Consider the following 12997-nt stretch of genomic DNA (forward strand, 5'->3'; position numbering starts at 1 on the left):
ATTATTTTTATTTAAGAAAAAAAAGTTTTACCCATATTTAAAGAAACTGTGATAAAAGGCATATTTGCTATATAGAAACGATGAGTGGAACAGAATTACATTTAAAAGTTTTTTTTTTTTTTTTTTTTTTACAAACATCCAATTTATGCCCCACTCACATCCAGTTTGAAATAATTTATCTAAAACTAAAATGTAAGCAGGAAATCTAAAAGATATAAAATAATTTAAAATATAAACATAAACTCTAGTAATATATCAGTGGTAGGAAAATAACACATCCAAATAAAGACACAAACAATTTTGCCTTTGCTAAATTATATACAGTATAAAAAATTATTCAGGAGCAATTACTGAGATAAAATCTGCTAGTATCTGCACACAGAATGCAGGAGTCTCAAGATACTATTTAAAAGCTATTTTTAACTGTGTTTTAAAAACGCAGTGTTCATGCTGTGAGACTCTGAAAAAACAGTGAGACGACTAAAACATCCGTCTGCATCTGCCACCGCAGCCAGATTATATTTTGTGATAATGAGTGCTGGTATCTCTGTTATGATCGGCCAATCCTAAATGCAAGAAATCCAACATCAGTTAAGGAAATCAGTTGAATATATCTCTCAACGTTAGCAACCCAACAAAGTCACAATAACAGAAACAACCCCATCCATGCTCTCCTGAATGCAAATCAGGCATTTAAACACTTAGGTGGTGGGTATGTAGGTCACTTCCTCCTTGCAGGAAAAGGAACTCCACACAGAAGTGAGAAACAGCACACATTTTTATTATAGCACACACTCTCTCACACACAGAGCAGATAAAGCAGCTTCAGCCCATAAAGCAGACTTATTAATTCTCAAATCATGGATCTAGTGGCTTATATAGAAGTAATAAAATAGTGAGAGAGGAGGAGAGGAGAGACAGATATTTTCTACTTCAGAGGAGGGAGGGGGCTACAAACACCGCTGGGAAACGGTCTGCTGCCACACTCCCTGAAATAACTTCTATTTGCTCTGCTATGAGAGTGTGGGAGGAATATTCATACACTGCTAAGGCTGGAGATGTGCTTGAATAATTACAGTTTTCAATTACATTTGCATTGCCAAGATGGTTTCTGGTAATAACAACAACAACAACATGAAAACACATTATAATAATTAATGTGCATAAAACAATAATAATGACTTAAAATACAAGTGAGAGCAAATGTGAACCAAAGCTTGCATGGGAGAAAAAATTTTATTAAAGGGAAAGTTCACTCAAAAATTAAAATACAGCCTACAATTTACCCACCCTCAAGGAATCCTAGGTGTGTGTGTATGTGTATATATATATATATATTTTTTTTTTTTTTTTTTCTTCTTCTTCTTTTTTCTTTCAGATTATTCCAATCACAGTTATATAAAAAAATGTCCTGACTCTTCCAAGCTTTACAATGCCAATAAAATGGAAAATATAAAAATACAAATAAAATCTGAGTTACGCTCTAATTTTTTTTTTCCTTAAATCATTTCACTTGGAAAACATCTGTTGCTGCTTCTGTTTCATCATGACTTTAATACATTTATGATGCCATTGGATTTTTTTTCATACATTTTTTCATACATTTTATTGCAAATTTATTGGTGAATCATGATATTTGCATGAAAATGTTTGTGCGCTGACTTGACACGGTTGAAAATCCACAGACTCTGTGGAGAAGAACCCTTTTTTAAGCTGTTGGTTGGATTTTTGCTCCATATCTTTCAGTGTCAGTGATATACATAATATGTGCAGCAATCTCTTTGCATTGTACATACATACAGTTAAATGGCAAAACTGTTCCATCAACACAAGTAGACCAAGGAGAAAAGCTGCTCTGGTTACTTGTTACGTCCCAGGAGATAAAAGAACGAGTTTTGCGTTTACACACTATGGGGGAAACTCCTGTTTACTCTGTCACTGAAGTCTGATTTGTTCACATTTGTGTTGCTGCACAAACAAATGGTGTTCTAGCCCAGAGGTTTTCAAACTGTGGGTCGCGACCCATTTGTGGGTCACAGAATGGAACAAGGTGGGTCACACAAAGTCATTTGGCTGCAGCTAAATTTGCGTTTCAATGACACACACACGCACTCACACAGTTCAGTCTAGGGCTGCACGAATGTGACGAGTGGGGCGGGGCTGAGAGAGCCATGGGAACGGAGTGAGGCCGGTGGAGTGATTTGGAAATGAGCGACATCTGTGACACTCACCGGTCTCGAGAACCACAGAGGAGATCAGAAGGATACAAAAGAGGAGTGACAACAGTGAAGGACGAGAGAGGACCATGCCTGGGTTTTATTTGGTGTTTCGTTTTTGTTTGGGTGCGACAGTCGTCAGCGAGGGGATGTCATGCTGTTTTGTGTTTATTTGGTTTTTAAAACTTTGTTTGGTTGTCCGCCGGTTCCCGCCTCCTTCCCGAAGGAGTCATCGAGGTGGTGGGCTGGAGTGAGTTTGTCCGTCCCCCCAGCAACTCACTCCAACCCAACCCCTCGAGCATCCCTGGCGGCAGACTCCTACGCCCTGCTTGATGGCACCGCGGATTCACCCCAGCGGCAAGGGATCTTCAGCAGTGCGTCCCTCCTTCCTCCTGGGCTTCGGCAACAGTGAGAACCCACTTGTCACAAAGATATAGCCCAGCAACATTAATAACGAACTAATAACAATAACAAACTAATTACAGTCAAGGTCTCATAGCAATGTCATTAAAAGGTTGAATCGGTCCGCATTACTAAAAGAGAAAAAAACTTGCTCACTTCAATATGCTATATTCTGCATGAGATTGCATACACCAGAAAACTCTAATGTTACAAAACCGGTTTCAGACAGGCCATTTCCATTCATTTCTTGTCACACTGTCTAGTCTCTGTTTCCCTGGGTGTCCACTAGTGGGCTCACTTCCCCTTAGGCACTTCACCGTAGGCACTAGAATTCCTCCAGCCGGGTCCTGTCTTCACAGTAATTGCACTCCATTTAATTGCACCAGGTGCATGCCCTCTATTGTCATTAGCCTCCCTATATATTTCAGTCTTTTCCTGTTGTTTGTATGGAGTCCTTACCCTTCGTGTTATCAGCCTTCTCGTCATCCGAGATTCCCCTTCATCTTCTCGTATCCCAAAATTGACCCTAACCTCTCGTCTTCCGAGTTCCCTTTCCTGTTACCTCCTTGTTTATTTGTTTGTTTATTTTTGGACTGTCTGTTTGGCTTTGACCACTGCTTGTTTGACCAAGATTTGGATTACCCTTATACTTAATAAATACCTGCGATTGGATCTACTATCTTCTGTGTCTCTCTGGTACATGATTCGTCACAGAAGGACTCCATCCAAAGAAAAGATCCAGCGGTATGTCTATTCATATTTCCTCCCCAGTCACCGAGCGGTTGACGAATGGTTTCGAGGGTACTCGCCTGGTCATGTTTCGTGGGACCAGGGGAGGTCGCTCAGGACTGAGTGGTCGAGAGGAGGCCTGGCACCACTCTCCAATATGGCCCCCCGTCGACCCTGAGTTTGGATGGGAAACGCCTTCACACCATGGTGGACGAAGAGGGGAAAGGAGGTACAAGTCTGCCGAGCCAGCGCCGCTGCACAAGATGGCCGCCAGTCCAGTGCCGCTGCACAAGATGGCCACCAGCCCAGCGCCGCTGCGCAGAATGGCCACCGACCCTGCACCATTGCACAGGATGGCCGCCAACCCAGCACCACGAGGCAAGATGGAAGCCAGCCCAACACCACAGTACAAGATGGCCATCAGCCCAGCACCACGAGGCAAGATGGACGCCCGCAAAGTGCCACAGCACAAAGTGTTCATCAGCCCAGCGCCACAGTGCAAGATGGCCGCCAGCTCAGCGCCAACGCCCAAGATTGCCACTGAGACGTTTTTGTATTATTTCTCCATGCTGTCAAAGATCCTAGAGATTCCCAGGAGTGTTCATGTCATGTCTGCCGATCCAGAGATTGTTCACGTCTCGTCTGCTGAGCCACCACCACAGTACAAGATGGCCACCAACCCAGCGCCACTGCACAAGGTGGCCGCCAGCCCGGAGCCACTGCAGAGGATGGCAGCTACAGTGGGCTTTCCTGAGTTGAATCAGGTTCCCGTTGACTCTCCAGAGTTGAGTCACGTTCCAGTTGATTCTCCAGAATCAAGTCAGATTCCTGTTAACCTTCCAGAGTCGAGTCAGGTGCCCGTTGACTTTCCAGAGTTGAGTCAGGTTCCGGTTGACCCTCCTAAGTCGAGTCAGGTGCTCGTGGACCCTCCAGAGTCGAGTCAGGTGCTCATGGACCCTCCAGAGTCAGGGTTAGTCACCGTTGACCTTCCAGAGTCAGGGTTAGTCACCGTCGAGCTTCCAGAGTCAGGGTTAGTTCCTGTTGACCTTCCAGAGATGAGTCAGATTCCAGTTGACTATCCAGAGTCGAGTCAGGCTCCTGTTGACCTTCCAGAGTCGAGTCACATTCCAGTTGATTCTCCAGAATCAAGTCATATTCCTGTTGACCTTCCAGAGTCGAGTCAGTTTCCCGTTGACTTTCCATAGTTGAGTCAGGTTCGTGTTGACCCTCCAAAGTCGAGTCAGGCACTCGTGGACCTTCCAGAGTCAGGGCCAGTTCCTGTTGACCTTCCAGAGTCGAGTCAGGTGCCCGTTGATTTTCCAGAGTTGAGTCAGGTTCCTGTTGACCCTCCAAAGTCGAGTCAGGCACTCGTGGACCCACCATAGTTTAGTCAGGTGCTCGTGGACCCTGCAGAGTCAGGGTTAGTCACCATTGACCTTCCAGAGTCAGGGTTAGTCACCGTTGACCTTCCAGAGTCAGGGCTAGTTACCGTGGACTTTCCAGAGTCAAGGCTAGTCACCGTTGACCTTTCAGAGTCAAGTCAAGTCACTGGTGATCTTCAAGGACAGAGTCAAGTCACTGGTGATCTTCAATGACAGAGTCAAGTCACCGGGGTTCTTCATGGGAGAAATATTTCTGTTTCCTCCTATGGACCTGGCCCTCCGTCCCTCCCCCTGATCCTCCACCGGTCCACCACCCTCTGGGACTCATTGTTTTGTGTTGCACTTCTCTTGTCTCTGTTTCCCCATTCTACCTGGTCCTCTTGTCTCTGTTTTACCATTTTATCTGACCCTCCGTCCCTCCCCCTGATCCTCCACCGCTGCTCCTATCTTTGTGTCTTTGGATTTCCCTTGGGTTCGGGTGGAGCATCTGGCAGCTGCTCCGTGGAGGAGGGAGTAATGTCACGCTGTCTAGTTTCTGTTTCCCTGGGTGTCCACTAGTGGGCTCACTTCCCCTTAGGCACTTCACCGTAGGCACTAGAATTCCTCCAGCCTGGTCCTGTCTTCACAGTAATTCTCTGCCCCAGAGCACTCTTAGGCCCAATCCCAATTCTACCCCTTAGCCATTCCCCTACCCCACCGATTTGTGCATTCACGTGAAGGGGTAGGGGTGTCTCGATTCTCTTTTGGTTGGAGGGGATTGGGTAAGGGGTAAGGGGAAGGGCCAGATAGCCCTTCAAACGACGATTTTTCAGACCACACTTCAAATGGGTATGAATTATCTCGGCAACATGGCTGCTACAGCGAACAAAAAGTCACATAAATGTAAGCTTTTTTGGCATAAATATAGATTTTAACAAAAAGTAATAATTTGTTTTATTTTACATTCAATTGTAACAACCTGGACATTTAAGTGATTTTTATTTTTTAAGAAGTCTGAGACTATGTGCATCTCCTGAAGTTAAGAACATACTGCAGTTAAATGGGATTCTTCAACTCAGATCTTCCCCAAGGGGTAAGAAAGCTGGGAGAAATTATATTTGTTCAATATGTACAACTGTGGGAAATCACCCTACTTCTTCTAGAAATGCTGTGGATATTAAAAGACAGGCAACTGGGCAAAGAATATTTTTTTTTTATCTAGCTGTTGTTATCAATCAACAAACTTAATTCATATTAAGATAAACCAACATAAGTCAATACCATCTATGCCTGGTTTTCTTCTTTCTAATTTGAGTCCTTTACATCACAAATGTGACGAGCTGCACAGTGTAGCACTGAATAATAATGCAGCAGTTGTCGCCGTTTCAGAGATCTGGTTAAAAATGATGGTATCCCAGATTAATTTGTAACTTTACCTGGGTATTGTCACAGTGTCTGGTCTGTGTATCCCTCGGTGTCCAATAGAAGTCTCACTTCCACATATCATCATCCCACTTCAGTACTGCATTTCACACAAGCATTTATCTGGACTAATCACTTCATTGCACACAGCTGTTCCTACTCATATTGTTTGCACCTGTCTATACATACTCTGTTTGTTTCTTTCATTGTCATGGAGTCCTTGGTTAATGTCACCCTGCTCTTTCTTGTTCCCTGGTGTTTGTCGTGCTTTTCTGGATTTTGACCTTTGCCAAAGAAAAGTGTAAGGTTTTAATTAGTCCCATAATAAAATGATTAATTTACTTTGCATGTTAAATTTGATTTACATAACTTTTGTTCTGTTTTCTAACAGTTTGGTTCAGTTCACAATTGAACAAAGAGAGAAAACTTGCACTTTACCTTTTCGCAGGCATTTTGTTTTCATAATTAGATATCATGATGTATTGTTATAGGATAGTCTAGCAAATATATCGATCATTGCAAAATCACTGTATCATGATATTATCGCACCGTCAGCCATGTATCATGAGGTACCCTGCGATTCCCACCCCTAAGGGCTATAAATGGGGTCACATAACACAATCTAACCAATGACAGAGATGAGCTAAGGAACATGAACCAATCAGAAGGCAGGAAAAAAAAGACCATTTGAAAAAACATTAGGTGTGTTTGACTTTAAGTGGCGCTGCATAGACCGATCAGTGTATGATATCAAAGTACCACGAGATTGATTCCAGACCATATTCAAGAGCATATACTCTCTATTTGCTCTTATTGTACTTTGATGTCATGCACCAATAAGTCATGACACATGAGGGAACAGGGAATCGCATGACTTAAGCCCTGTTCACACTAGGGGGCTGGTGATGAGGTTGCTAGTGGGCGTTCTCAATACTGGTTGCCTTGACAGCGAATCAGGTTTCTTGCCGCTAAGTAAAAACATTTTGGAGGCAAAAGACTAAATATATTCTAAATATATTAAATCCATACATACAAACAGAAATGAACGAGAAACTGAGGCTGCTTTCTATGTTTCTATCTATGGCTCTGAGAGGAGAACGATCACATGAGCTAAATAGAAATTGCAAAAAAGTACCGCTTTTATCCTGCAAGCGGCAAGAGACACAAGACGGTAATTTAATAACACCAGTGGTGCTCTCATTACATTACTGTTTACATGCACTAGTATATTTCTATAGGAATACGAATTTGGTCTTATTCTGATTATGTATGTTCTGATTATGTATGCTATGTAAGCTGATTGTGATTATCATCATCTCTGTTTTCCGATTAATCGTTTGACAGCGAAGTTTGTTGACTACTGAACAAACAGAACTTCACAAATGCAGATCAGATTCAAATAGATTCTGAGTGAATAACAACTTAAACTTTACAATAACTTTTTCACACAAAGCAACTAAAGCAGACACATAGTGGGAGTTATATGAAGTAATCTTCCTCATAAGGATTCCACAAATAGAGAAACACTAAGTTTAGAAATGTTCCCAAGGACATCCCAATAGCCTCTGATTACTCATTCCCAGCCAGTCCTTCTGCATTCCTCCGATCGTTCCCTCTATTCGTACGCTCTTTTCATTGGCTGGGGTTTATTTCTTAATACTAATTAGAACTCTTGTGAAGGTAATCATCACCTGGGCTCTCCAAGGGCCGCTCTCCCACACAAGAGACAGAAATAAATTATTAAATGAAAACTAATATAATTTAATTCATTTGTGAACAGCTGAATCCAATTTTGTATGGGCCCTCTGGGAACTGCACAACAGTGACCCTGTGGTCTATGTATTCAATAGATTTAAGAGTATTTAAATACGACAGAAACAAATAAACACCACTGGAAACACACGAGGGAGCTGCGACCAGACAGAGACAGCAATCAAATCATTATACCACAGAACCATAATACACAGATGAATGACACTATCCTGCTGTGAGAAAATGACATTAAGCAGTGACCTGACGCAGTCAGCTGCATCACTGTACAGATATTTGTGCTACAGTATGTTTCAGTCTGAGAAAAAGAGTGACTGGATACTCTTTCAACAACATAAGTTTTGAAGTATTTTTCCCCTACTTATTTGGGGAAGTTTAAATATTTAAAATATAGTTATTTTTCTAAAACACACCTATTGTTTTGCTTTAGATAAAAATATTCATTCAGTGGGGTCGCATGGATTAATGTCATGATAGCTGTTTGGGCTTTTAAGAGCATCAAGATTTGGCCACCCATTAACATGCATTATATGGGTTCACAGAGATGGGTTATTATTATTATTTTAACCTTCACTTATGTTCATTTGAAGTATTTTTCGATGGACTATCACTTAATGCCCTTTAAAAAATGAAATAAAAATAAACAAAACCATTAAGTCACTACTTAATTTTTGGGTGTTTTCAGAAAAAAAAAAAAAAAAAACTGTTACAGTAAAAGCATGTTAATTGGTTACATTACTGTTAACTGTGGAAATTGTAGATGGTTTAATATCACGTTATATTAAATTTTACACATTGAATCCTGTCAGATGTATGGTTATTGCAGGTGAAAACTAAGAATTACTGTATTATTTATGGTTTTGTTTCTTTTCATTTTCTTGGCTGTAATGTATATTAGGGTGTTTTGTTTTATATTTTACGTTATTCAGTTAATGGCCATTGCATTATTGTAGTGTTTTTTTGACAGCTGCTTATGACGAACTGCACACTATGGTGGTAATCAAGTACTGTTTAATGTATACTGTATATATATATATATATATATATATATATATATATGAAAAAGCATATTTTGGTACAGCAGAGAGAGAGAGAGAGAGAGACAAAGAAACTGGCCAAAACAGACCCAGTGCGAATGACCAGCAAACTGTAGAGCAGTCTGATCAGTAAATGAATCCCAGGAAAGCCATGGCACGTAGTCTAACATGTGATAATCAAATACCAGGCAATGGTTGCAAAACCAAGAGAAGCACATGATAGTCAGGGACAGGCGAGGATCAATACCAATGATCAGTCCAGGCAAGCAGGCAGAGCCAGAGAACAGAGACACAGTCCAGACAGTCTGGGCAGCAACCGAATAAACTGAATAAATAAAAAGAAACTTATAACTGAAAAATCAAAGCAAAAAGTGTGAGTGAAGCATAAGTAGCAAAACACACTGGCAAAGAAAAGAGTGAAAATAAGAGGCTTAAATAAGATAACTGATAAAAAAATAACAAACAGCTGTGAGTGGGTGCATGACCATACTATCTGCAAAATGCAAAGTCCGGCCAGTAAACTTTAAACAGGACCATTCCATAAGTGAATGCAACCTTTCATGGAGACCCAGTCGAATCTTCCGTCCAGCGTGTCCACAGAACAGCAGGGGCAGCAGGGCTTGTGACAGACCATGCAAGGTTAAAATCCATAAACTCCAAATGCATTTTATCTCCCTGCATCACTGATAACAGACCATGCTGAGATTATGTATTCAGAGACTCATTTCACCAGCCCTGGTATTGACGGATCGGACCACGGCCGTCCCTTGGCAGCCAGAGATGTGGAGAGTCAAGCTGTAATTAAAACAGACGGTCACTGGAGGTTCTTTAACAAACACTCGTCTCACAATTATAAACGAAAAAGAGGAGACCGAGATAAGGAGAGAAGGACATCAAATCTTTCTCTTTAATTAAAGCTGTTTTTTGGGAAACATACAGGGGTAATTAGGCTTTTTCTGACAGCTCCACAGAACATTGCTTTTGTTACAGCAGACATGATAAGACACATAATCATAATTAATCTTCAGGGTTCTGATTTTCCACAGCACCAAACAGAATAGACAAAAACACAAGAACACAGATATATGCGTAATCCAGGAGTTTTTTATGACCAGCTCCAGCTCAATAAATCATCAGGTGTTGGGAAATAAGCACACAAATACAGCAAAAAGTAACAGCACAGCTGCTGCAGATGTCTGACGCGACAGAGTTTACTTAAACAGTCCCGTATGAAGTCAAAGCAGGATTTCACTGTTCCATGTCTGCAGAAGCTGGGAATGTGAGTTCATCCTGGAAAAAGAGAGAAACAAACGCTTACAGTATTTCTTGCACATTACCCATTATTGTATAGTATCAATAATGTCCCCGTTTTCCACCATTCGGCTGCTCACCTGCTTTATAGTAGGATGCGGTATTTGAGGGCTCGAGGGACTCTGTTAATCACCAGCCGGCCATCATAGCTGAGGGAGGCGAAGAGCCAGGGGTCTGCAGCAGACCACTCCACAGCATAGACGCTGTCCTCATGCTCCTCATATGTGGCAATGATGCTGTCCTGCAGGGGCTCTTTCCCCCTTTCACACAACATACATGAGCAGAGTAAGTGATGCTGGTAATATACAGATGTATTCGCACTGTGACACACAAACTAAATCAAACCAAGGCTCAGCTGAATTAACATGTACTGAATAGCATTAAATTCTATGAAACATACTTTTAAGTTAAACTGCCATAGAATTGTACTGAATGCATTTGAACAAAAAACATGTATTTTGTAGAAGCAAACTAAATCAAACTTGACTGATAATTACTAGATTTAACTGAACTAAACTAAACTAAACTGAACTGAAATGAATAGAAATGAATAGAATTGTACAGAACTAAACTAAAATACATTATCTCTATTTGTGGAATATTTGTGGAACTGAATGAAACTTGACTGAAAAATACTGATCTAGACTGAACTACATTGAATTGAATAGATGAAGAGTTTGGTTCCAAAATGCGATAAAGACATTTAAAACATTTTTTTAGTTTCAGACAAAATCAGTATTGCTCCTGGTCGGTACTGGAAAGTGAATTTTTACCCAAAATACAATATTCGCAGATTTATTAGGTCATGTTTCTCCCTTTTTTTACAAACTGCGACAAAAGTCAGTCTCCCTTTTAGCAGAATGCAATATATCTGCTCAACAATCACAGTGCACAATTCCATGCACTGTAAACGTTAACAACCAATCACGGCGCACCATTCTATGCACAAAGCTACACTATATGGCGTTCATTAGATGAATCACATTCGATTATGATTCGATTATAGCTTGTCAGTGTTTGTGTTTATTAATGACATTTATGTTTTTGTCAATACAGTACATGGCACTAGTCAACTAAATGAATGTAACATGGCAAAGATGAATGCACTTTTGGAAATTGAGTGTAAGGAATGGAATGGTCTAATGTGATATTGTTGTTCATGTTCTTGTTCATAATGAAAATTTCTTTCATTGCTGTAATTCATTTATAGCATTAAAAAGATAACCCGTTCAATTCATTCAGAAACGATGACTGATGAATGTATTTTTAGTCCATCGCCTGTATGTAAGATTAGTATTGACCAAATTAGAGGCTGTAATATATGGATTATCTTATTTTCATCAGTTTCAATATGATTCATATTGATTCAATGGATTTATTGCATTTTGGGGAAAATAATAATAATAATAAAAAATGTAAACATCTTTGAAAATCAAAACCTGGATTAAAATTCTTAATGTTATTTAGCACCTAAAGATGCATTTTGAAAGGATTTATTGCGTTTTGGAATCAAACTCTTCATATATATATATATGACCTGGCCTGGCCTAACTGTAGTTAAGTGGACTAAAATTAATAGATTTTTACTAAATATAATTAAAAAGAACAAACATATTTCAAAGAATTTCACTGAATCACACATATATATATATATATATATATATTGATTGATAATAATGAAATAAAACATCAATAACATTATAATATACAATATAACAACCTTAAAAATCATTAGAAAATTAATTTTAAATGTATTTTTAGAAAGTTAATTTCAAAACGTGAGATAGGCTAGTCGTATAGGCTGCAACCTTATGCTTAAAAAAAGTAATTTACACAAAGGCTCTTACTGCATGTTATGGTTATTAAACATTCATTATGAAACCATTAAAACCACACAATTTCCTTATATTGTATTAAGAGGCTTTGATTTCGATCTACAGGCTAATGAAAGTTTTTGAACAAAAAATAATGACCTTGGCCGTTGATCCACTGTACAAGCATACATATCGATGTGTACTCATGAGACTTTATTCGCATCACAATTGTCTCTCACTCACACCATAAAAATAAATAAATAATAATAATAAAACCTTGAACAAAATAAGTTGTGAGAAATCAAAAATAAAAGGATAAACATGCGACATGAAACACTAGAAATCGTACAAAAAAATGGGATATTAACTTGGAATATGTAGATTACATTTAAGGATGTGTGCATTATGCAATAAAAAATAAAACGACTGAGAAGGTGGCTTATTGTTGCGTGTTATAGGCTAGGCCTTGTTCTAACAAATTTTGGCACTATAGTCACATTAATGTCACAAATTATGAAAGGCTTGAAACTTAAATTTAATAATTTGCTTATTTCAGCAGGTCACACATATTTATTTATTATATGGTCTTTTTAAGATATTGGGCCCTATAATACACTCGGCGCAATGCGCAATGTCGTTTAATTAGCAAATGCATTTGCACTAATTTTTGCGCCCATGTGCGTGCTGGTCTAAAAAAGAGGTGTGTTCAAGTACAATGCTGGCGCAATGCTATTTTAAGGAGCTGAAAATAGACTGCGGCACACAAACATGCCAAATATTAAAATTTTATATATATATATATATATATATATATATATATATATATATATATATATATATATATATATATATATGCCTACATGTCATAATGGATAGTCATCGCATGTATTAGAATTAGTCTATCTATTTGCTTGCACACGAGCAGCTCTGTTTCA

At 39.5% G+C, this 12997-nt stretch overlaps 1 protein-coding gene across 1 annotated transcript in view; it reads right to left on the reverse strand.

The window, feature by feature from the left end:
• Positions 1-9814: 9814 nt before the first annotated feature.
• Positions 9815-12997, reverse strand: part of LOC128031386 (EARP-interacting protein homolog) — a 36765-nt gene continuing 33582 nt past the window's right edge. The window contains exons 9-10 of the mRNA XM_052619617.1: positions 10329-10508; positions 9815-10227 (exon numbers count right to left, since the gene is read on the reverse strand). Of these exons, the coding sequence (XP_052475577.1) occupies positions 10334-10508 (175 nt within the window). The 3' untranslated portion in view covers positions 9815-10227; positions 10329-10333. The remainder of the gene's footprint in view (positions 10228-10328; positions 10509-12997) is intronic.

The sequence above is a fragment of the Carassius gibelio genome, chromosome A17 (genome assembly GCF_023724105.1).
Source record: "Carassius gibelio isolate Cgi1373 ecotype wild population from Czech Republic chromosome A17, carGib1.2-hapl.c, whole genome shotgun sequence".
Lineage (NCBI taxonomy): Eukaryota > Metazoa > Chordata > Actinopteri > Cypriniformes > Cyprinidae > Carassius > Carassius gibelio.